The 25383-nt window shown below is 42.3% G+C and overlaps 2 protein-coding genes across 8 annotated transcripts in view; both read left to right on the top strand.

Moving 5' to 3' along the window:
- Nucleotides 1-1332: 1332 nt before the first annotated feature.
- LOC139561858 (hepatocyte growth factor activator-like) lies at nucleotides 1333-17408 on the top strand. 4 transcript variants are annotated; one of them, XM_071379184.1, is made up of 13 exons: nucleotides 1377-1798; nucleotides 1952-2015; nucleotides 2699-2792; nucleotides 6281-6354; nucleotides 7671-7814; nucleotides 8143-8274; nucleotides 9088-9198; nucleotides 9489-9620; nucleotides 12454-12739; nucleotides 14958-15097; nucleotides 15701-15841; nucleotides 16147-16289; nucleotides 17115-17408. In XM_071379184.1, the coding sequence occupies exons 1-13, from the start codon at nucleotides 1745-1747 to the stop codon at nucleotides 17286-17288; spliced, it is 1689 nt and encodes a 562-aa protein (XP_071235285.1). In that variant the 5' UTR covers nucleotides 1377-1744; the 3' UTR covers nucleotides 17289-17408. The 4 variants fall into 4 exon arrangements, with proteins under 4 accessions (XP_071235287.1, XP_071235285.1, XP_071235286.1 ...); XM_071379185.1 differs by having other exon boundaries at nucleotides 1380-1532; XM_071379186.1 differs by lacking the exon at nucleotides 9489-9620 and having other exon boundaries at nucleotides 1333-1798.
- Nucleotides 17409-17523: 115 nt separating this feature from the next.
- LOC139561857 (protein Dok-7-like) overlaps nucleotides 17524-25383 on the top strand; it is a 48917-nt gene continuing 41057 nt past the window's right edge. For all 4 annotated transcript variants that reach the window (XM_071379183.1, XM_071379182.1, XM_071379180.1 and 1 more), the window contains exons 1-4: nucleotides 17524-17847; nucleotides 17944-17989; nucleotides 20524-20754; nucleotides 22543-22743. In XM_071379183.1, the coding sequence (XP_071235284.1) occupies nucleotides 17794-17847; nucleotides 17944-17989; nucleotides 20524-20754; nucleotides 22543-22743 (532 nt within the window). In that variant the 5' untranslated portion in view covers nucleotides 17524-17793. The remainder of the gene's footprint in view (nucleotides 17848-17943; nucleotides 17990-20523; nucleotides 20755-22542; nucleotides 22744-25383) is intronic.

Below are 25383 nucleotides of genomic sequence, written 5' to 3'. Positions count from 1 at the left end.
AGGAAAACAGGTCAGGAACGTGACAATTACTGACTATGCCGTACTGTTTAGCGGGTATACATTTTCAAGAAGTGATGAAAAGGAAAACAATTGCCAGTTAAGATTAATGAACAATTTGGTAATAAATTATTGTTTGGAAATGTATTAAGGGATACCTTGTTTTAGATGGATGCTGATAATGTAGGTACTGTAAAGCAGGGGCTATAGAATTACGCCTCTTTCAGGTAGATTATAGGATTCACACATTGTAGGAACATGAGAAACTCCTTGCAATTCTAGTGCATGTTACTGTATTATTCTGGTCACACACTGAGTGTAAAAAACATTATGAACACCTGCTCTTTCCATGACATAGACTGACCAGATGAATCCAGGTGAAAGCTATGATCCCTTGTTGATGTCACTTGTTCAATACATTTCAATCAGTGTAGATGAAGGGGATGATGCAGGTTAAAGAATGATTTTTATGCCTTGAGACAATTGAGACATGGATTGTGTATGTGTACCATTCAGAGGGTGGATGGGTAAGACAAAATATTTAAGTGCCTTTGAACAGGGTATGGTAGTAGGTGCCAGGTTCACCGGTTTGTGTCAAGAACTGCAGGTGTTCTTAATGTTTTGCACACTCAGTGTACACTGTTTCATGGTGAACAAAATATGATGCCTCTTCATGTCTGTACATTTGATCTATTATGGTCTGGCTTGATGTTTGGTTGGTCAAATTCCACTCAATAAACATTCCCACCTTTATAATGCCAGAATGGAAGCCTCTGTTGTTAGTCTCGTTGAAGGATTTTATTAAAGGGTCAAGCTGGTATTTAAACAACCGCAACTGATGGGGGTATGACAGTGGAACTAACCCACTGGGCACAGACGTCAATTTGACGTCTATTCCATGTTGGTTCATCGTAATTCCATTGGAATTGGAATTGGAAACAGCTTGATTGAACCAGTGTCTGCCCAGTGGAAAGCTCATGAGGCATTTATAAGTTATGTTCTTCAAGAACCAGTGGCTATATATCATTAATTTAAACGTCCAAAAATGGATGTACCAATCCAAGATGGCCCCTTTAATGATTAATTTCGCTTGAAATAAAAATGATTTGTAAGAATGCAAATCCTTGACACCCAACCAGCTCCAAACATAGACCTGTCAAGCCATTATCATTGGTCTATATGATATTCACAATGTCTTGTCAGGAAGTCGTGTCTTGTCAGTAAGAATAATATATCTCCGAGTGTAGTTTACCAGCAGGCATTTCAATTACTGCAATCTTTGAAAATTAGAGGCTTGGTTATGGGACAGGTTGTGTTCTTGCCACAGCACGCAGCACTTGGAATGTTTCCGTATGGTTACCAAGCTATGAGAGGAGGGATCCGAAACCATCACCCGCCACCTCCTCCAAAAAGTTACTTTCCATTACATCAAAGATCAGCACTTTCAAGATCTTGCATGTTTAATCGTGGGCGTCTCGTAAGGGAAATTAGTTGCAATTCGATGTTTTGCGTGGAGTGATGACCATAATCAAAAAGTAGGTCTAATGACGCATTTCATTTACTCAATAGGGTTTGCAGGGAACAGGCTCGCTCTTGCAGCATATCCCACGTTCTCCATGACCAAAAGCAGGCTGAGTTCTCTCGAATTGACAGATAAAACGTGACATTTATCTGACGGACCTGATTCAAGATATTAACTTCAAATAATTTTGCGCACGATAACAGAGACTACATAACCCAAAATATTATGATGCTGTACTTTGTGTTACTTTTCCTACCGTATGTCCTCAGTGCACGGACGGTAAGTGGAGCTATTTCTTACAATTCAAGCAGTTCTTCTAGAGCGCAACAAGTGAACGGTTTGTTTGGATAGGCATATTTTGGCGTGCATCATTTGCCAAAGAAGTAAACTAACCGTGCATTACTTAAAATATTGTTTTCACTTTGGTTCCAGCGAATGGTACTCCCAAGATATGAAACGTTTAGTGCAAGAAATGTGAACAGAGATAGTCATAAAGGTAATCATTACTATTAACATTAACAACATACATTACCTGTTTAATTGATTACAGTTTTGTGCGTAGTCGTCACTATCCTGTTTCAATGTTGTTTATAAAATGTTGAAATATGTTGTTTGTATAATAGGATTACACAACTGTACAATACAGCCCATCAAACAATTTACCAGTCAAGAACTCAATGATAATGACCTCTTTAATCGATGGAGTTGGAATCCAGAATTATTCATCTTGTGTTGGCAAGGGTACACAATCTCTTTTCATAACAGAACAACGATTAGGCTGTCTAGGGGAATGATATAGTGCTGACATCTATGCATCCCTTCTACTGGGCTTCCCTAGTAATATAACTTGATTGGGTCCTGGCAGGAGCCGCTGTCAAACTCAAAAGATTAATTGTCTATCATATGCTGTGATCCCAAGCCATGGGAGAACACCTGCTTTCTCATAGCATATTCAAAGTGGCCTCTATTCTGCGGCAAAGTGTTTTAGGGTTGGTATTGTTTTTACTTTCAATATTGATGTTGAACTGATCTTGTGCAATAAACTTAATGAAATACAGATTTTTTAAATTTTCTTGCGGAGAATAAGGAATTTATGACTAGAATATGTGTAAAATACAATATGTTCACAATATGTTCACTGATAACCGTATGTATCTACTCCCGTTTCTGTGGATCCAGTCCTTACAGTAGATGGGAAAGAATGTAAATTCCCATTCCTTCATGGAGGAAGCATTCACCACCACTGTATCACCATCAGCTTCTCCAGCTCTTGGTGAGTCCAGTGTCATCCATTTCAAGTGTCTCTTGGTCACTCTAGTATCCAATGTTTTAGAGACACAAACAACCACTTCAACCACACGCACATTCAGCATAACATTGCCACACATTTCCATTACTCAAAGAGATACACTATATATACAAAAGTATGTGGACACCCCTTCAAATGTGTGGATTTTGGCTATTTCAGGTGTATAAAATTGAGCACACCGCCATGCAATCTCCATAGACAAACATTGGCAGTAGAATGGCCTTACTGAAGAGCTCAGTGACTTTCAACGTGGCATCGTCATAGGATGCCACCTTTGCAACAAGTCAGTTCGTCAAATTTCTGCCCTGCTAGACCTGCCCCGGTCAATTGTAAAGGCTGTTATTGTGAAGTGAAAACGTATAGGAGCAACAACGGTAGGCCACACAAGCTCACAGAATGGGACCACCGAATGCTGAAAAATCATCTGTCCTTGGTTGCAACACTCACTACGGAGTTCCAAACTGCCTCTGGAAGCAACTTCAGCTCAAGAACTGTTCGTCGGGAGCGTCATGAAATGGGTTTCAATGGCCTAGCAGCTGCACACAAGCCTAATATCACCATGCGCAATGCCAAGTAGTGTAAAGCTTGCCGCCATTGGACTCTGGAGCAGTGGAAACGCATTCTCTGGAGTGATGAATCACGCTTCACCATCTGGAAGTCCAACGGTCGAATCTGGGTTTGGCAGATGCCAGGAGAACGCTACTTGCCGAATGTATAGTGCCAACTGTAAAGTTTGGTGGAGGAGAAATAATGGTCTGGGGCTGTTTTTGATGGTTTGGGGACGCTTAGTTTCAGTGAAGGGAAATGTTAATGCTACAGCATACAAAAACATTCTAGACGATTCTGTGCTTCCAACTTTGTGGGAACAGTTTGGGGAAGGCCCTTTCCTGTCTCAGCATGACAATGCCGCTGTGCACAAAGCAAGTTCCATACAGAAAAGTTATGTCGAGATTGGTGTAGAAGAACTTGACTGGCCTGCACAGAGTCCTGACCTCAACCCCATCAAACACCTTTGGGATGAATTGGAACGCAAACTGCGAGCCAGGCCTAATCGCCCAACATCAGTGCCCGACATCACTAATGCGTTTGTGGCTGAATGGAAGTCCCCACAGCAATGTTCCAACGTCTTCCCAAAAGAGTGGATGCTATTATAGCAGCGAAGGGGGGACCAACTCCATATTAATGCCCATGATTTTAGAATGAGATGTTCGATGAGCAGGTGTCCACATAGTTTTGGTCATGTAGTGTACCTCACTCTTGTACACACAAAGGGGTTTCCCAGTCATAGATTGGTGAGGTGAGACACCCACGCACACACGCACACGAGAGCCATGTGAAAGCCATGCCGTGTCCACATCACTAAGCATCTGTCATGGTCTAAACACACCAGCACATTCACGAAGAGACCACGACAACGCCTCTTCCCCCTCAGGAGGCTGAAAAGATTTGCCATGTGCCCGCAGATCCTCAAAAGGTTCTACAGCTGCACCATTGAGAGCATCTTGACTAGCTGCATCACCGCTTGGTATGGCATCCGACCCGCAAGGCGCTACAGCGGGTAGTGCGTACGGCCCAGTATATCACTGGGGCCGAGCTCCCTGCCATCCAGGACCTCTGTACCAGGCGGTTTCAGAGGAAGGCCCTAAAAATGGTCAAAGACTCCAGCCACCCAAGTCGTAGACTGTTCTCTCTGCTACCGCACTGCAAACGATACCTATGCACCAAGTCTGGAACCAACAGGACCCTGAACAGCTTCTACCTCCAAGTCATAAGACTGCTATATAGTTAGTTAAATAGTTAACCAAATAGCTACCCGGACAATCTGCATTGACCCTTTTTGCACTAACTTCTTTGACTCATCACATACGTGGCTGTTACTGTTTATTATCTATCCTGTTGCCTAGTCATTTCATTCCTAGTTAGATGTACATATCTATCTCAATTACCTCGTACCGCCGCACATCGACTCAGTACTGGTGACCCTTGTATATAGCCAAGTTATCGTTTCTCAATGTGTATCTATTATAATTTTTATTATTACGTGTTATTACTTTTATATTATTTCTCTATGTTTTTTCTCTCTTCATTGTTGGGAAGGGCCCATAAGTAAGCATTTCACTGTTAGTCCACACCTGTTGTTTACGAAGCATGTGACGAATACAACATGATTTGAAAACGTAACCACTGACAGACATTCTAACCACTAACAGACATTCATTGAGACATGCATTTGCACTGTGACTGTCTCAAGAACCTTAATTACTACAGTAAATATAAAGACTTAAACTTAATTATAGTCCTCGTTAATCCATGTGGAATTGCCCTAAAAAGTAATGAGGTGACTGTATGCATACTTCCACGACCTAACTGGGCTATCCTAAATGGCTTCATATGCCAACGCTAGTCAGCACTGCTAATTTATTTGCCAAAAACTGTCATAAATGCTAATGTCATGTTATAACACATTTATGACACGGTTGCACAGGTTTTATAACCTAGAATTGAGTTAATGGTTTATAGTAATGACTGTCTCATGTCTCAGAACTAACTATTTACTTTTCACAAATTGTGACACAGCAAGATGCCTCACTGCCTTCTTGTTTTGATTAAACTCTTCTTTTGTGAAAACAACTGTGTCTCATAACCACAGATCTGTGTCTCATAACCACAGAGCTGTGTCTCATAACCACAGATCTGTGTCTCATAACCACAGAGCTGTTGGACAGGGAGTGCTATGATAAAGTCATCTGTGTGGCTGCAGCCGCAGAGTAAATCCACTCAGGCTATGACAGGGCTGGTGAGCGTCTGCAAGTATGAACAACTAGGATGTAATTCAACATGAATCTTGCCCTCTCCCACTCAGTCCTCAAGTAACAACAAGTGCCCAGTGCTGGCTCATCTTACATTGAGGGTTTTCGAGGGTGTGTGAGGGTGTGTGTGTGTATGTATGCGTGGTTGTGTAGGTGTGTGTATGTATTTGTGTATGTGTGTGTGTGTGTTCGCTTATGAACTCAGCCACTGGGATCCCAGCTTGAGAGTCACTTTCATCTCAATGTTTCTCCATTAGTTTCTCAAGGGATTTTGAAACCTAAGTCTTTTGGTTTGTTGTGTTGGGTGTAGTTACTGCAGTTAGCGGGTGTGGATTGATGGGTGGGGGAATCAATAAAACTTCTAACCCATTTTGGTAATATAGCTTTGGTCCCGAAAGGATTAAAGTGCAGTGCTCCTCAACTATTATGAAAGACAGCTAATAAATATGGTGTCAGTTTCAAACCCACTTCTTGTACTTCCTGGAGATATGCAGGTTTCTGAGGAATGTCCTTATGGTTCTTAGTCAGGTGACTGATCGTGTTCAATGTGCTGTTGATTTGCTTTCTGACTCCTTGATCTCAATGGCCAGGTTGAAACTGTTGCATGTGCGCTACAGGAATGTTTTTATTTCCGCATCATAGGTGTTCTCTGACGCACAACTTCGATCGGGACTTTCTCTGGGGACACTGTGCACCTGGGAACACTCAGCCCATTGGTGAGAGGTCATTCTTGTGGAATCTGTGGACAAGACTTCATGGTCTACAAAGTCTATGTTGTCTCTGTGTATTTATACGATCTTCAAGATACATTTCCTGCTTTTTGCAGTAGTGGCATGCATGAACATAATATTTTTTAATCACTAGCCAGGTTTCCATCCAATTGTCGACAGATTTCCATGTATAATATTCTAGAATCCGTGTTCCCACCAGTGGTTTGTTTACACCAAACGGACTTGTTGTGGATAAAAATCAGTGAGGGAGGACGTAGTGCACACAAAATGTACTTTTTCACTTAAGTTTTCATATACCGAATAAAAATATAAAGTTCAATGTGTTTCCATCGCATTTTCATCTCTACCGATAGTTAAATAGCAAATGTGTCTACTCTGGTTTTGACACCTGCGCTCTAGCCAACAGCTCACAGATACGGTCTAGTCTACATGATGAGATTATTATTGATAAGAATATTTTTTATTTGTCAAAACAGCAGTCAAGAATCGATCATCATGTCATCAGAATATGACCCCACGGATGGTTGAGGGAAGGCTCTCGGGGAACTGTGGGGGGAATTTTAAAGGGCTGGTGGCCTGGCGGTTGGGAGCTAGGGCCGGTGGATAATAGGTCGCTGGTTCGAGTCCCCGCTTTTTGACCTTGTGGGAGATCTGTTGACGTGTGATTGAGAAGGGTGTTGACCTTGGTTGCTGCGGTGGGCCGCTTAGATTACTGAATGTGGTGTAGATGTTGAGCAGCTTCACCGCAAGTAGATTGTATGTTTTAATATTCAATATATAAAAACATTATACAAAATAAATACTCATCACTGTGCACTTTCACCACCCTGTGAAGTTCATCATCATTTATTTCAACTGTAGTTTAATAAACTGCATGGTTTCCACAGTCAAAATGGAAGGACCACACACCATATCATCGCGTGACTCCAAATTTACTTTGATATGATGGTTATTATATCAATATTTGCGCGTAAAGGCATTTGCACCGCCATTTCCCGCATAATTAATTTTACAGACACAAAAAGATCCCACCATGTCGAACGAACAAATTATCTGTTGCCATTTATAAATTGACACCGACATTTAAAATAAATACGATTTGACTTTACTGGCATAAAAACTGCAGATGGAAACATGGTTTCCTCATTTTGCTCCATTGCATTCATCTACTACTTCTACTTTTCAAACAGTGTTCAAATTAAACACACCAAAGTTGGTAAATACTTTATTCTTATGTTACTGAGGTAGCATGCTGTTTCTTTCTAATGTTTTCACTAATGTTCTCAGTTGTTGTGTTTTAGTGTTCGTCCACTCATCACGCAGATTCACAGACCCTTGTCAGGTGAATCCATGTCAAAATGGCGGCATCTGCACTCTGGTACCCCGCAGACGCTCCTTCGAGTGCTCCTGTCCAGAGAGCTTCACTGGGAGGCACTGTGATCAGAGTGAGTAACTTTCAGTATCATACTTTCTATATGGACTTGTGTTTCAAAGCAGTTTCAATTAAACTAAACCAATTATACATTTTAGGTTAGAGTCAATTGTCAATGGGGTTTTATTTCTCATTGCGCTATGACAAAGTGTGGGGGTGGTAGAGAAACTGTCTTCCCTTTTGAGAAGTACCTTTAGTGCATTAACCCTTATCTTGCTCTTCACAATGCCAAACACTTACCACAAAACATGCCCCCCTAACTCCTCATTGACCTGTTCACTACCTCCTCGTCTTACGTTTCACCCAACTACCTTTGATCTCTCTATTCTCCCCTTTGTCAGGGAAGTGCTATGAAACCATACACCTGAGATATTACGACATTGGAAAATCATGGGGAAGGATCTACCTTCGTAACGTGGAACGGTGCACATGTGTGGACGGGGAGATCTCCTGTGAGAGAGTCCGCTATACTGGTAAAAGACATTCTTACTCAGATCCTTTGTTACTTTAGCTTCAGCCACTCTATGCTTTTTTGTTGTTGTTGAAAATGAGAGTGGAACCTTAGAGTTGATGAGGTGCTGTCTCTTGGCTTGGAAATGGGTCCCTGAATGGGCCCCTGAGTTGAGGGCCCCCTAAAACCTTTGGAGTATGAGGGCTTCTCCAGTTGAAAATCTTCCCGTCCCGACATTCCTCAATCTCCCACACCTTTTGGATGATCAGATCTCTGGCCTCGGCTGTGTTGCCAGGCATCTCACTGTATTCTCAATGTCTTAATGGTTGGAGGCCCCTCAGAACGCGTGAGAGAAACCTCTCAGCCAAAAGATAAAGGTGCTTTGGAGAGCCACTTGGACCAAACCTGTTTTGTTTTGTCATGGTATTAGGATTTTTATAAGGTTCTGCAAACGAATTTCATTTAGCACTACCATTTCCTGCACCCCACCTTCCCAGCCTGTTATGTAGGCTATTCCCACTCATACTGCCCCCACATGGCCACTCCAAGAACAACATGTCAAATCAGACAACTACTGTACACCGGTGTCTGTGTTTGTGAATGCATTTCTCCCATTCTACTTTTATAACCCTGAACCATAAGTGCTCGAACGTAGGTAGTCTAATGCTTCATGTGTGTTTTGATCAAAGTTAACACGCTTAAAGCGCTGATGCAAGACCAGCTCCTGTGTTTATCATGCAGTGGCGGGAGGCAGGATAAGGGTGGTTGAAACTGATCCCAGTGCTGTGGTTTGTCATAATGTATTATACCTGATGAAGTGTGTAACTGTCCTCAGTCTGCAGTGAGAACCCCTGTGAGAACGATGGTACGTGCCGACTCATCACAGCCACCAGGGAGGAGGTGTGTGCCTGCAGGCCTGGCTACAGTGGACCCTACTGTAGCATTGGTGAGTCCAACCGCTACATGCTAACACAGTCACTGTTCGATTTACATTGCTAGGTTAGCCTAGCTTAGCATAGCTTTAGTTTAGCATTACTGGTCTTAGCCAGAGGTCATACACTGGGATAGAGAAGACATTTTATGATGTTTATTCTGCTCTGTGACTACAAACATTTAGATAGTCCAATATAAATAAGGTAAACAGATAGACACGCACACACTCTCATAACACTTAAACACAGGAAACTGTGATATACATGGTATACTGTCTCATCCCCCACACCTCTTGTTGTTCAGCTCCGGAGGTGGAGTGCTATGACAACAAGGGCACAGACTACTGTGGCGTGGTGGGCACCACCGTCTCTGGTGCCCGCTTTCTGCCGTGGAGAGCGCCCCCCTCAGGGGCTTGGGGAAAACCTCCTACTGCAGGTGTGTGTCCAGCATTAGGTTGTCTTTCTTTCTTTCTTTCTTTCTTTCTACATCTTTATTGACAACCAATCTGGCAACCCAAAACAGAAGCTGAAGTCTATGCTTCATGCCTGTCATGCCAGCACTATCTCACCACTATCATCCACCTCCCTCAGTCTGTCTGACCTTGATGGTAATATGGTCATTCACCTTCCCCTTTGTCTGGCCTTGGTGATATGGTCATTCACTTTCCCCTGTCTGTCTGGCCTTGATGCTGATATGGTCATTCTACCCGGTACAGACAGAAAAGGATGGGCCTCCCCTCTGACTCTGATTCCTCTTGAGGTTTCTTCTTTCTTGGGAATTTTTTTCTTGGCACTGTGCTTCTGCTTGCTGTTTGGGAGTCCAGGCCAGGATACTGTTAAGTGTCATAACAGCAGTGTAACATGTCCACTGTGTCCAGAAACCCAGATAGGGACAAGATGCTGTGGTGCTACACTCTCAGTGATGGAGTCATCTCCTGGGAGAACTATGACATTCCGCCATGTGTCATAAGTTTATGTGAGTAGCATAAGAGCTCAGGGGTGTAGCCAGGGTGAAGGGTTAAAGTGACGTCCATGTTATTTGGACAACAGCAAAAACAAAAGAAATGACCCCAGCCATTATCACATTGGATGCTGTAGCTTCATTAATCTCAGTCGATCTACAAACACATAGCCTATTAGCTATACAGTTAGCCGCTACACATGAACTCACATTAACTCAGCACTGAGATTAAAAATGATAATTGAATAGATACAGATGGATCTGTTAGCAGAAAAAAAAAGTTATTAGCAAAGGTTTAACAACTAAGTTTGCTTTACAGAACTTTTTTTTATTGCAATGTTATAGCAACATTTCTGCAATTCTACACATTTTGATATTTGAAGGAGAGTGACTAACAAAATCAATGCAGGCCCCCTGGAGGTCAGGGCCCCTGGGCATGGGCACGCGTGTTCGGTCGGTAATTCGGCCATGATTACTACAAGTTTAGATAGCTGGCTGGACTAATTTACCAATCTAAAAATGTTTTACTGACATAGGCTAAATGAGTGACTGTCAGTGAGGGACATAACAAGAGGAAAACTGCTGATGCACAATCGAGTTTCGAAATTGCACCTTTTTTTATTCTACTGTTCTAATTCTCAACAGTAAATTGAGACCCCGAATGAGTTCCTTGAAAAAGGAACCTGTCCTCATATGTAGCTACGGCCCTGTAAGTGCTATAATGGGGCATCGCAAAAGCAGCGGGTTTTTTAGTTGCTACACTGGAGGCTTAGTTCTTCCCAGCGTGAAAACAGCCGCAAGCCACTTTATCAAATATTTTCAGGTGTGAGCCGCGTGTCCAAATCTTGAAAAAAGAACTCTGGTCTTGTCATATCACAATGAATAACCTTGTTATAGGACTTCATTTAAAGGATTGATTGATTATACCTTTGTGGATAAAGCTTACTTTAAAAAAAATTGTGTTGAGTTAAATGTCTCCAATGAACCTGCTTCAAATTATAGAGGTCGGCGAGTCTCTCTGATCCGTGAGGGGCTTTGTCTTAAATCAACGGTGAAATATGCATTTGGCAGTCTTCAATTTCTTCTCTCTTAAAACCTTTACTGTATTATTATGAGCTGTGAAGAGTTTGACAGCATTTTGAATCCCACCAGCAGCTGCTTCTCATTTAAGTGGAATAGAACATCCTCTCTCTTTATATTCCCTCTAAAAATGTTTTTCTCCGCTTTCACAGAACTATGACAACCCCATGACACTACACCTCCGTAACATTCAAAGCACTTTGCAAACTTAATTAAAAATGTCTGCGTTAGTGATTAAAAATAAGCTTCTTGGAATTGTACTGCACTTACCTTTCCTGTGCCAGAAGAGAATGTTAACTTTACATAGGTACTGTTTCAATAGAAAGTCAGAATAGTATCTTGACACATGTAGCCTACTGTTTGAAGAGAATAGGTTAGATGAGAGGAAGTATGAGTCACTCAGAATCAACATGTCAAGTGTTGCCAAATGCTTCTGTAGTGACTGGGACAACTTGGCTCTGTTACATCAATGTCATGATGCCATGAGTATGCACAGAAAGCACATTCTTTGGCCAACCGCTATTTCACCACTTCTGTTAATGTTAATTGTTGGGTGGCAAATTGTATGCAATTCGGAACTTCTGACAATGCGTTATTGGGATTATTTTTAGTACTTTCAATAAAACAGCTCTATTTGTTGATTGTCTTTTCAGGGGAAAATTAGCCATTGGTAAAGTCCAAAATTATAAGAAGAGGCATACTTAGCAGCCTTGGATGTAGCAATTAACTGGGTTTAGCCCAGTTACTCCAATTGTGGGAGCATGCTGGTAGGTAGTAGTAGTAAGCCTAGTAGTAAGTAGTAGTAGTAGTAGCAGTAGTAGCACTACTAGTAGTAGTAGTAGTATTAGCAGTAGTAGTAGTAGTAGCAGTAGTAGTAGCAGTAGTAGTAGTAGTAGTAGTAGTAGTAGTAGTAGTAGTAGTAGCAGTAGTAGTAGTAGCAGTAGTAGCACTAGTAGTAGTAGTAGTAGCAGTAGTAGTAGCAGTAGTAGCACTAGTAGTAGTAGTAGTAGTAGTAGTAGTAGCACTAGTAGTAGTAGTAGTAGTAGTAGTAGTAGTAGCACTAGTAGTAGTAGAAGACTACCAGCAGTAGTAGTTTAGGAGTACCAGTTTATGACTAGTATTACCCTATCACATGTTGACAATGAAGTCAATGCTCTTCAGTAAACGTGACCTGATTTGAACTGATTAGATTAGCACTTGTAAACTGCTTCCATGTTCATTTACACAGCTTCTTTGCGGAGAGTGGTACCATTGGCACAGCTGCCACCGCCACCTAATGTCCTTCCTGACACCAACCAAACCAACCACACCAAGCCAGACAAGAAGCCTGTGTGCGGAAAGAGGAACAATAAGAAGATATCGGTGGCCAGGGGTCGTATCCTGGGTGGCAACTCTGCCCTGCCCGGTACCCATCCCTGGATGGCAGCCCTCTACATAGGAGATGATATCTTCTGTGCGGGTACCCTGGTCTCGTCCTGCTGGGTGGTCTCTGCTGCCCACTGCTTCTTCCGCAGGTACCGTAGAAATACAGCATATAGACACTACAGATGTAGGATCTTAATTTTATCACTCTGTTGCAGGATAACTTTTCTGCAATGCAGGTCATTTAAAACTTATAGTTTATTTGAGGTTTGAAAAGGCTTCTGAAGTTTGTAATTTCCACTTACGAAAAATGTGCACTATATATACAATAGTATGTGGACACCCCTTCAAATGAGTCTATTCTGCTATTTCCGCCACACCCGTTGCTGACAGGTGTATAAAATTGAGCAGACAGCCATGCAATCTCCATAGACAAACATCGGCAGTAGAATGGACTTTCTGAAGAGCTCTGGGACTTTCAACGTGGCGTCGTCATAGGATGCCACCTTTCCAACAGGTCAGTTTGTCAAATTTCTGCCCTGTTAGAGCTGCAACACTACCGAGTTCCAAATTGCCTCTGGAAGCCTCACACAAGCTTAAGATCACCAATGCGCAATGCCAAGCGTCGGCTGGAGTGGTGTAAAGCTTGCCGCCATTAGACTCTGGAGCAGTGGAAACGCATTCTCTGGAATGATGAATCACGCTTCACCATCTGGCAGTCCGACGGATGAATCTGGGTTTGGCAAATAACAGGAGAACGCTACCTGCTCAAAAGCATAGTGCCAACTGTAAAGTTTGGCGGAGGAGGAATAATAGTTTGGGGATGTTTTTCATGGTTCGGGCCCCTTAGTTCCAGTGAAGGGAAATTTTAACACTACAGCATACAATTACATTCTATACAATTCTATGACTTCAACTTTGTGGATACAGTTTGGGGAAGGCCCTTTCCTGTTTCAGCATGACAATGCCCCTGTGCACAAAGCGAGATCCATACAGAAATGTTTTTTTGAGATCGGTGTGGAAGAACTTGACTGGCCTGCACAGAGCCTTGATCTCAGCCCCATCGATCACCTTTGGGATGAATTGGAACGCAGACTGCGAGCCATGCCTAGTTACTCAACAACAGTGCCAGACCTCACTAATGCTATTGTGACTAAATGGAAGTCCCCACAGCAATGTTCCAACGACTAGTGGAAAGCCTTCCCAGAAGAGTGGAGGCTGTTTTAGCAGCAACTGGGGGACAAACTCCATATTAATGCCCATGATCTTGGAATGAGCAGGTGTCCACATACTTTTGCTCATGTAGTGTATCAATCCCTACAAAAATGTCCATTAACTGTAATCCACATAATAATTCACATACTGACTCAAATGAATATCCTACACCTGTACAGCACTCTTTGAAGCATTTGTGTTCATAATTTTTTTCACCTGTTTGTGTTATGCAACATTGAGCCTATTTGACTGTAGAAATAGAGCATATAGAGTAGACAGTTGGACACTACATTGGCATTTGCGTTTATTATTTTGTCACCTGTTTGTGTGGTATGGAACTATGAGTTAGTCCTACGTTCCTCGAGGGACCATGCACATATATAGGCCTTATATTTTAAATGGTTTATTATTTTTGGGGTACTTTTTACACCTTTTTCGTGATTTCGAATTGGCAGTTACAGTCTTGTCCCATCGCTGCAACTTCGCGTCTCCCGTACCGAGTCGGGAGAGGCGAAGGTCGAGAGCCATCCGCTGCGTCATTCAGGAGGCCCCACATATAGGCCTTGTTAAATAAAGAATGATTAATATCTTAGGAGTTAGCGTGTTGCACAGGTACGTAAGGCAGTGGAGAATAGGGTATTTTGTGTGCTTATTTTCACATGCAACCTTTAACCTCACATTTAGGCATCAGCACATCACAGACACTAGTGGTCAGTACAGAGATGATTTACACTCAACATTTCCCATTTTATGAACACACTATATTTAGACGCAAATATTCAGTTTGAGGAAAAGCTTAAAAACATTTGGTTTTCAAATGCCATTTGTAGGCCAATGGGGGAGGGTTTTCGTGGTTACTATGGTCTCGGGTCTTTAGGTTTGAACATTTTCAGTTCAGGCACTGTATGTATCAAGCATCTCTGTAGGAGTACTTAGGATCAGTTTCACCTTTTAGATTACAATGACAGAAATGACATGGATGGGGGGGGGGAACCTGGCCCTAGATCAGTACTCTTACTCTGAGATACTTGAAACATAAAGCCCCGGGGTATTAATATCATACAAAATAAGTGTCATTGCATTCAGTTTAATTCATGTGACATAATTATCGTACAATTTGCTACTAATGACAGAGAATGATGTGTCTGTCCTCAGTCCCCTTGTGTCAAAGATTCGTGTGATTCTGGGTCAGCATAAGTTCAACGTTACGACTCCTGACACCAAAACCTTTGGAGTGGAGAAGTACATCTTTCCAGAGCGTTTCTCTGTTTTCAATCCAACTCTCCATGACATTGGTAAATATACTATTTCACGTTCCTATTCACTCACACTGACTATTAGCAAACACACACACTCAAACACTCACACAAAGTTGACATTATAGCACACGCTCGTCCACTGACTCACACACGTCATCCTAAAACTACCACACTCGCCCACACACAGACTAACAAAAACACTCACACATGCCAGTCTGCCTGTCTGCAGCACACACTCTGTCTGCACTCACAGCTGTGCATCTTGGAACAGCTGGCTCCAATGTGAACACACACACATTTGAGTGTGACAGTCTCCGGGCATCTGCATCCATTCCCGAGGGGACTTACACTTCTCTCTTTTTCTTCTCTTTTCTGAAAGCAAAACAGACATTATTCAATAGTGCAGCAATCGTTCTGTGATTTCATGATTCAACATTTGAATAACGATGACAGTACATCATACAGCGTGCTGTAACTTATTTGGATGTTTCAACCGATCAAGGGCATAATCATTGGAAATTTACAGCGGTTCTCAATTTACCTACTTAAAGGTTAAATACAGGTTCAGTAAATAACACCTGCTATTGACTCTTTGTCACATTTTCCTGTGTTATGATGAGAATGTTTCTATTCCAACAGTTCTTGTGAAACTGAAAAAACAAGATGGCCGCTGTGTAAAAAAGACCCAGTTTATACGGCCAATCTGCCTGCCCAATAAAGACATGACCTTCCCGGACCAATACTGCTGTCAGATTACTGGCTGGGGCCACATGCATGAGAGTAAGTGTTGTGTCAAAAACTTCATTGCTTCTGCTTCATTGTGTGTCTTTCACTCTAGTGTAGTGGTCAGATATGTCATTATGGTTTTGAATGTTTTCATATCACCTTCAAAACTACACTGTAACATCTCAAATAGGCGTATATGCATCATATCCAATCATGTGCGCTCCCATATAGGCCCGTCCTTCCTATTCATGTCTTTACATGAATGTCTCATGGATGACACTGTTTCCATATGACCAAATGCTTATAGTATATGACTCTATCCCTTTCATTACTGATTTGTTTGTCTTATTTTTCCAAAGAGGCAAATAAATACACCAACCTGCAGGAGGCCGGGGTGAGGATCGTCCCGTTTGAGAGGTGTATCCTGCCTGAAGTCTACGGCAACCATGTGACCTCCAACATGGTCTGTGCCGGGACCAACCGATGTGCGGATGCCTGCCAGGTAATAGTGCATAGATCTAGGGCTCTCTGGACCCAAATTGAAATAGAATGATATAGATAATGTTTTCTTGTAGATGGTACAGCCAGCCATGTGATAATGATGTGTATTGTGTGATACTTGCTGAATCACATCCGGCCGTGATTGGGAGTTCCATAGGGCTGCGCACAATTGGCCCAGCGTCGTCCCGGGTTTGGCCGGGGTAGTCCGTCATTGTAAATAAGAATTTGTTCTTAACTGACTTGCCTAGTTAAATAAAATAAAAAAATAAAAAATACTGTATAATATGGAGGAACCACTGGGCAAAGTTTACAGAACATACGCAGAACATGCCTATACGCAGACAACGTGCTGCTCATAGGACCCCCGAACAATAGCATTTTCCCCTATGCTCTATGGAAACATTTTGTAGAATTGCAGGACATTAACTTTAATGCTGAAATTGTTCTCTCCGCCGCCAAAATGGGGGCCACTAAAATGTTTTGCCCTCAAGGTGGGGGTGGGGGGGCCCCAACCAAATCTAGCTTACGGTCCCCAAAATGCTAGTTGCGCTTTTGGTTCACAGAACATGCATATGGAGGCTGCTGTAAGAATTGCATGGCCTTCAGTTGCTTTCTCTTTAATGTAAAGTTATGGTTAACTTCCCACCTTGTTTATGTGTTGTAATGACAAATATTGCATTTAGGTAGGAATGGAATTGGTTTATATTGGTGTGTGTAATATAAAGTTTCAAGGGGATGACTCATTGTTTGTTGTTTGTGTGTGTGCGTGCGTGTATGTGTGTGTGTGTCTGCATGTGTGCCGCTCTGCGTATGTGTGTTCCCCCAGGGTGACTCAGGAGGCCCCCTGGCTTGTGTGAAGGATGATGTCAGCTTCCTGTATGGAGTTATCAGCTGGGGCGATGGCTGTGGAAAGACTGGGAAGCCTGGCGTCTACACCAAAGTCGTTAACTACGTGAACTGGATCAACACAATTATCAAGCGCAAGCCCAAGTCTAAATAAATGGACATTACAGCTGGTATTTTTTATATGTACTATGTGTACATACTGTGGAAGAATAGTGATATTTACACAACTGTGAAATAAATATTATTTTGTGACTGAATAAACATTTTAAATGTTGTTAAACGTGTATGTCCACCTGTCTTGAAAAATCGTAATTTGATGAAGGGTTCCCTGTAACTGTACATTATTTCTGTCTTAGTGAACCACCCCCAGATGATAACAATTTAATATTTTATTAATTGGAATTAATCTTAGCGTCAATTGCAAGCAGGTTTTATTATACTTATATGTCGATTAAATATCACCTCTTGAAAAATCACCTGCTGAAAAATATCCAGGAAAATTTCTGAATTGGGTGTGTGCGGTTCTGTGTGTTGGTAACAGAGGGGGGTGCACGAAACGAGTGTGTGCCCCTCACCAGTAGTCTAAAGCTATTTTGAAAGTGACCCCTCATTCGGGCACGGGACAGCGACACTGCAGCTGTTTGGAACCATGACTGAAGATGACGGATTCGGTTGTCGTGGAAGGATATGTCAAATTCAGAGATGGAAAAAAGGTGTTTACAAAACGAAATAATTAATTGAATTTGCATGTGCTTCAAAGTTATTCGGCATTTTAACGCTAGCGTCTATTTTGTACCCTTTTCTCTCAGTGGAAGACTAGGTGGGTCGTACTTCGCAAGCCATCGCCTGTAGCAGGTACGTCGCTCATTCTGTTCAACATTTCAAAGCGCGTAATACCATACACGTTGTTGGAATAAGACCGCACAGCTTTACAATGTTTGTCTTTGTTAAATGTATGTGGTAATTTAAAACCATTTCATTCGGAAGTTTACTGCTGTGGTCTATTATTACCCTAGTAAATTGATAAATCATTTATGTTTGTCATTTACTAAACATCCCAAATGAAAAGAAACTGGAAACGAAGTTGCATTACTGCATGCCATGGAATGAAATATTTTCTCATGCATAGGCCACTGTGCTGATGATAGGTTCGAATTTCAGGTTGCTCATTCAGATCTTTGGCTATCCCGGTGGCCCTGTATTTAAAGTGAATGTGTTCTGCTAGGCTACTAGGCTACATTTAAATAGGCTTTTGCTGCGTGTGTTTATAACTGGCGTATAAAAACAGAGTCGCACACTCCATATGTATAAACTCCAAGTAATTTATTGGTTAAAATGCCAACGTTTCGGGATCACTGTGCCTTCTTCAGGTTATAACTGGTTTATAACCATGAATATCAGTCAATTAAGCTGTAAATACAATGTAGAACATGTAGGCCAATAGTTAAATGTAAAATGTCTGTAGTTATAAAGAATTTAAACTATAGTCTTCTGATTGGAAGTGATTACCCTTACTATGTTATAATTATTGTGTTTATGTATTATATGTTCAGATATAATAGTAAATGCACTCTGGTGAAGTACTCCCTGACGAAGGCCATGCAGCCGAAACGCGTCGGTTTTTAAACAACTTTGTTTCTATTGAATATGCCATACTAATAAAGGCATTTTAATTAATTATATGAAGAGTGCCTTGGTCCTCCTTTCTTTTTGATGACCAATTTACACCTTTTACCAAAGAGCACCTTCTATCTACCAAAATATACTATAGTGTACCTTAGTAGCGCTTCCCTTCCTCCTCTTTGCACTCTGGTGAAGTGTTGACTTTTCTTCAGTGCATGTTATTATGATTGTGGGATACCGTATGAATAGCCTACTATTCTCAAGTGGAAATAATTTGCATGCATTGAAGACTTGCAGGGCAGCGGGAGCCAACTGTTTTGCACCATTGACTGACATTTCATGCTTTTAAGTGGGGTAACTCACAAAGACATGGGCTTTCATGCTCTTCCACACTTTGATTATGCAACCGCAGTGGAAATAGATGGAGCAGCCATATTGTGTTACACTATAGCCTCCTTCTCTTTGCCTATCTGGGCTCTGCCCGTCCCTAGGTGTTTAATGGACTAGGCCGAGGTTGGATGCAACCATTCCTCGTCCCTTTGAAGTCCCTGTTATCTCAGCTGTCCACAGTCATGCGTGAGCTGTGTGTGTGTGTGTGTGTGTGTGTGTGTGTGTGTGTGTGTGTGTGTGTGTGTGTGTGTGTGTGTGTGTGTGTGTGTGTGTGTGTGTGTGTGTGTGTGTGTGTGTGTGTGTGTGTGCTTGGCATCAGTGTGTGTGTGACAGATAATAAAAGGTCTTGTTTTGTCAGTTGACACTGTGATTGTACTTCGAAAGTGCCGAAGAGAGGTGCGAGGAGGCCTTTGTCACCGACTACTGTCTATCTTCACCGTGCCTGTACAGCCACAGTAAATGCCAAGCACTCAAGATATCTGTAGGCTACCCTCTGACTTTCATGTCGTGTCAAGGGGTACTGGTACTTACAGTAGGTCTGTTATCGTTTTATCACCTTGAGTGAGGATGAGACTGGACTAGAGAACAATCAGCATGTTTTAAATGGCATAGGACTATTATGGGATTTAGCCATGTCTTACAGGAGCCAGGTGCTGTCAACAGGCTGGCTGAAAGTGCAAAAGTTGCTTATTGAGTTATTGTGTTGAGTGTAGCATTTCAGGATATTATAGTGAAGTCCTTTTGATCTTTTAGTTGCAGGCTTGACAATATGGACAATTTATTTCAGCCGTATTTCTTCCCTAGACAGCAGGGATCCACTGAAGTCGAGTATAAGAACTGACATTTTCTAATGTTACTTTACTCTCTCTTTTCCTTCCCATCTCATCCTCTCACATCCGAACAGTCAGTACAGTACACTACACTTCAATTTAGTACAGTACAATACAATACAGTACAGGACGATATGATACGATACAATACAATACACAGTTTAACTTTTTTGCCTAACTGTTCAAGGAGTACCTGTTTTTTAAAAGCTCAAATTGATTCTCACTTCACCCTATTCCCTGGAATGTTTCTCAGTACTATGGTAACTCAATGTATAACGTACTTTTCTGGTTGTATTTAAGCTCCTGTCATACCTAGCCTCAACATTCACCAACAACTAGGACTGCTTTTAGACTGTGAGCTAGGTTCCTGGACACAGATTAAGACTAGTCCTGGACTAAAAAGCACTTTCATTGGAGGTTTCCTTTGAACATGCTTTTAAGTTTTAGTCTGTGTCCAGAAAACTGAACCTGTATGTTATAGACCATCAGTATTTTGTCAAATGTAAGGTTTTTGTTATGTTCTCTTTTCTCTCCCCATTTTCGTAGACTGTTTGGTACTTCTCGTCTACAAAGACAAGTCGGATAAAGCCCAGGGCCACCGGGAGAAGGGCAGCATCACCTTGGAGGATATCTGTGGACTGGAGACAGGTCTCTCCTATGAGGGGGTAAACTACACACTGGCTATCCTCTGCCTGAGCCAGGTTGCTGTGCTGGGCTTCGACGGCAAGGAGGCTCTGCTGGCCTGGGATATCCGCATCCGCTACAGTCTTGGTGAAGGTGGGATACTCTCTTTTCTGAAGTTGTTTACAACCAAACATCCCTTTTGGGAGCGTTAATTCATTTGGGGTTTTGTTTTTGTACTAGATTTGTCTTCTTTTTTTATTTGTATTTTTTACAACCTAAGCATAAATTAATAGGTGTGCAAAACCATAGGTCTTTTCCACTTTGAAGTTTTAACTTCCAAAAGGTTTTGGCCCAAAGTCTTAGACTTTTGTGTTTCTGTGGTTGAATCAACATGGGGCCAAAACAAAGCCTGGGGCTAAGAAAGTGTTATGCCACCAGGTAGGTAGTAGATAATATGTATTACACTGTGAGGCGTTGCGTCAAATCAGCTTGGTATAACTTGACCTGGCACATCGGTATCTGCTACAGCATAGGCAACAGCTAGTCTGATGCGTAGGTCGTTGTTGACAGTGTTCTCCAATTACATGCTCTTCTGGGTGACCCATGTGTTGTGTAATATGGATTCATGTCACATGGGCATCAAACCAAATAATGTTATAGTGAGGTGTTTTAGATGTCAGTTTCATAACTGATTTAGTATGGAAACAAAGGTTATAACGGGTTGTATCTGATGATATCCCTGTCAGCACCTGGAAATACCTATTAGTTTACATCTGCTTCGACTTTTCGATGTTCTGATGTTGTTTTAAATGTTTATTAATGCAATTCAGATTTTGTAGGAATCTCAATTACTCCACAGAGTCCAACTGATTTGTGTTGTGGAACAAATGAGTGTAAAAGAGGTCACAAATCACTCACAGAGGTAATTCATCTATTGTGTGGGGTATAATTGGAATGGTCAGGCTGCCCTGTGCTGTGTGTGTCTGTGTGTCCAAAGTTTATGCCAATTTGTGTATGTGTGTGTGTGTACAATGTGTATGCCAATGTGTGTCTGTTCCACTCCACTGTGTGTGTGTTCCACTGTGTGTGCGTGTGTACTGATTGCCGTGCTCTGGTCTGAAGTGTGGCCAGGCACGTAGAAATGTCACCTGCCAGCCCGTGGCTGAGGTCTGCTGTGTGCCAGCGCTTTTGTTGTGAGTTGTATCACCCCATGAATCTCTCTCAAACTGAGCGTTGATGTGACGGGACTGGCCGACATTTTTTCATCACCGAAGCCATCAATCTCTCACCTAACAGAGTTGACTCACTGGTATCAGTCATGTGTTTTAATATAGTTGCTGCTTAGCATCAAGGATCTGCAACCTGTACACATACTCAAGCACTGTTTCGCAAACACTTACAATTCACACACACGCGCACACACACACACACACACACACACACACACACACACACACACACACACACACACACACACACACACACACACACACACACACACACACACACACCACTTAAAACAGATAGATAAACAGACACACAACACATGTTCCTTCCCTGGCCGGGCCTGTCTTTCCTCTTATGTTGCTCATTAACGAAAATATTGAGTCTATTACATTGTTGTTAGTGACAGGCTCTGATTGATTACATTTGGGCTTCGGATCTGAGCTCAACTCTGTTCTTAATTCAGCCTACTGATCTCACTCTCAATGCGCTCAACTGTTTCCCCTTCTTTTTATTGTGCAATTAAATCAAAGCCATACTGGAGCAATAATGTTTGGAATTAAATAGTTTTCTCTATCCCTTTATAGTTATTGCCTACCATTAATGCCGAGGGAGGCATAGTCTATAATGGGATACGTTTTTATAAAGTCAATGACCTCATTTGTTTTTATTGTCTTTTGTTTAAGTGGTTTTCAACTTCTCTTCTTCTCTGTCCAGTCCACAGGTTTAGCGTTGGCATCTTACCAGGCACCAAGTTGGAGAGTGGGCCTGCGATCCTTCACTTGTGTAACAACCTACTGGTTCTGGCCAGGGACATCCCCCCTGTTATCATCGGCCAGTGGAACCTCCCGGACCTACGCAGATATGGGCCTGTACCAAATGGCTTCGTCTTTGAGGGGGGAACGCGCTGCGGCTACTGTGAGTTGACTGATGTTGCTGTTATTGTTGCGCAATGGTCTATTAACCATTGTGCTGTTCTGTTGTCTCACGACAAAGAAGAATGGCATCGTCATTGGTGCTTTCCAGTTTGACATTTGGCTTCAACATGTGGATCCTTTGAACCTAAACCCAATAAGTTTAGACTTGGACTGTTTTCTAAGAACTGACACAAACATCTATGTCTATGTGATCTGATTAAGTACCATGGAAGTAGTAAAGAGGATGTATCTGCTTGAGCGAGTCATAAGACTACTAATCCAATACAGTACATAACAGTATGTGACAAGAGAGAATGATCCCACACAGTAAAACGTTGATGGAGTCAAATGGCACTCTGGCATTTTATGTAGGTTATACTGTTATTATTTCCGATGACCTTTGGGTACTTTGAAAGGACAAAAGGCTTGATATTATTGATCTAAGATGATGAGGGGATTTAATGACAGGAAAGTGGACAGTTACAGAAGTTCATTCAAACTACACGTTTGCCTCGTTTCACACCTCATTCACATGCAGAGTATATTGACTTGTTCTTTTAGCCTGTTGTATCACACCACAAGATGGTCTAACTGACATGTGTCTATGATTGATCTCCTCTTTGGGACTTTTTCATTGAGAGCATGAAAGACACGTTTGGCATTTCGGAGGATTTAAATCATTACACTTCCATGGGTTTTTACTCTTAGATTCCTTTACCCTGTTGGAACAGCGTGCCAGCTGGCATCATTCAGACAGGGAACATTAGTGTCGGAACTACGACTCGTGACTAGAGGGATGAACAGAGTTGCTGGGTGCTTCTTCATTGTTCAGACTCCAGTGTAGCTCTCCTTGGGGCCAACTCACATTAAATGTGCTCAATGGTGTTTGGCGAGACAGAAACATACAAATGTATCTTTGTGTATATGAAGTATTGTGTATTGCATCTGCTTTGGTAACAACATGACATAAAGGACTTGGTGTCGTGGGCGATTTTGTTTCACAAAGCTTGCAGGCTTTGAATAGAAATCCAATCTCAGTTAGCCTTGGTCCAGCAAGACTTAATCTTTAAATATAAAAAGTCAATGAGAAGTCATACTTGAGAAATCAGAGAGCGCATTAAGTTCACTTCCATATCTGAAACATGTTTATGTGATTTGCGGTATGGTATTTTGCAGTTTACTTCCTGGAATAAACACAAAACCGTTAGAGGGGGAATGGACGCGTGTCAACACCTGGAGTGGACACAGACAGGCACGCAAAGTACGCCACATAGCTGAAGACATCAATATTAATACACACGATCCACTGGAAACACGAGACTCCAGTATGTGAAGCGTGATTTATTTAGCTCCATTCAGTCTTCCACTAGAGGCACAACTTAATATCGTGAAGGTCACATCGGGGAGAGTTTTCCAATCCATGCGTCGTAAAAAAAGGAAAGCACATCCCTTTTTTAGAGAGGGGAAAAATGTGTGTGTGTTTGTGTGTACATGGGATCTACAGTGCATTCAGAAAGTATTCAGACCCTTTCACTTTTTCCACATTTTGTTACATTACAGCGTTATTCTAAAATAGATCAAATTGTTTTTTACCCTCATCTATCTACACGCAATACTCCATAATGAAAAAGCAACACCAGGTTTTTAGAAATTTTTGCAAAACCCCCCCCCCCGGAAATATGACATTTACATAATTATTCAGACCCTTCACTCAGTACTTTGTTGAAGCACCTTTGGCAGCGATTACAGCCTCGAGTCTCCTTGGGTATGATGCTACAAGCTTGGCACACCTGTATTTGGGGAGTTTCTCCCATTCTTCTCTTTAGATCCTCTCAAGCTCTGTCAGGTTGGATGGGGAGCGTCGCTGCACAGCTATTTTCAGGTCTCTCCAGAGATGTTTGATCAGGTTCAAGTCTGGGCTCTGGCTGGGCCACTCAAGGACATTCAGAGACTTGTCCCGAAGCCAGTCCTGCGTTGACCTAGCTGTGTGCTTAGGGTCGTTGTCCTGTTGGAAGGTGAACCTTCACCCCAGTCTGAGGTCTTGAACACTCTGGAGCAGGTTTTCATCAAGGATCTCTCTGTACTTTGCTCCGTTCATCTTTCCCTCGATCCTGACTAGTCTCCCAGTTTCTGTCGCTGAATAACATCCCCACAGCATGATGCTGCCACTACCATGCTTCACCGTAGGGATGGTATCAGGTTTCCTCCAGACGTGACGCTTGGTATTTAGGCCAAAGAATCATGTTTCTCATGGTCTGAGAGTCTTTTAGGTGCCTTTTGGCAAACTCCAAGCGGGCTGTCATGTGCCTTTTACTGAGGATTTGCTTCCGTCTGGCCTCTCTACCATGAAGGCCTGATTGGTAGAGTGCTGCAGAGATGGTTGTCCTTCTGGAAGGTTCTCCCATCTCCACAGAGGAACTCTGGAGCTCTGTCAGAGTGACCAACGGTTTCTTGGTCACCTCCCTGACCAAGGCCCTTCTCTTCCGATTTCTCAGTTTGGCCGGGCGGCCAGCTCTAGGAAGAGTCTTGGTGGTTCCAAACTTCTTCCATTTAAGTATGATGGAGACCACTGTGTTCTTGGGGACCTTCAATGCTGCAGACATTTTTTGGTACCCTTTCCCAGATCTGTGCCTCGACACAA

The sequence above is a fragment of the Salvelinus alpinus genome, chromosome 31 (assembly GCF_045679555.1).
Source record: "Salvelinus alpinus chromosome 31, SLU_Salpinus.1, whole genome shotgun sequence".
In the NCBI taxonomy this organism is placed as follows: Eukaryota; Metazoa; Chordata; class Actinopteri; order Salmoniformes; family Salmonidae; genus Salvelinus; species Salvelinus alpinus.
Note: the sequence above shows the minus strand (reverse complement) of the source record. Positions and strands in the feature narration are given on the sequence as shown.

What these genes read in the sequence shown, in the direction of transcription:
- LOC139561858 (XM_071379184.1), top strand. Translation starts at nt 1,745, where the DNA reads ATGATGCTGTACTTTGTGTTACTTTTCCTACCGTATGTCCTCAGTGCA. An exon ending in TGAGAGAGTCCGCTATACTG is followed by an intron (nt 8,275 to 9,087) that starts GTAAAAGACATT and finishes AACTGTCCTCAG; the next exon opens with TCTGCAGTGAGAACCCCTGT. An exon ending in GATGTGCGGATGCCTGCCAG is followed by an intron (nt 16,290 to 17,114) that starts GTAATAGTGCAT and finishes GTGTTCCCCCAG; the next exon opens with GGTGACTCAGGAGGCCCCCT.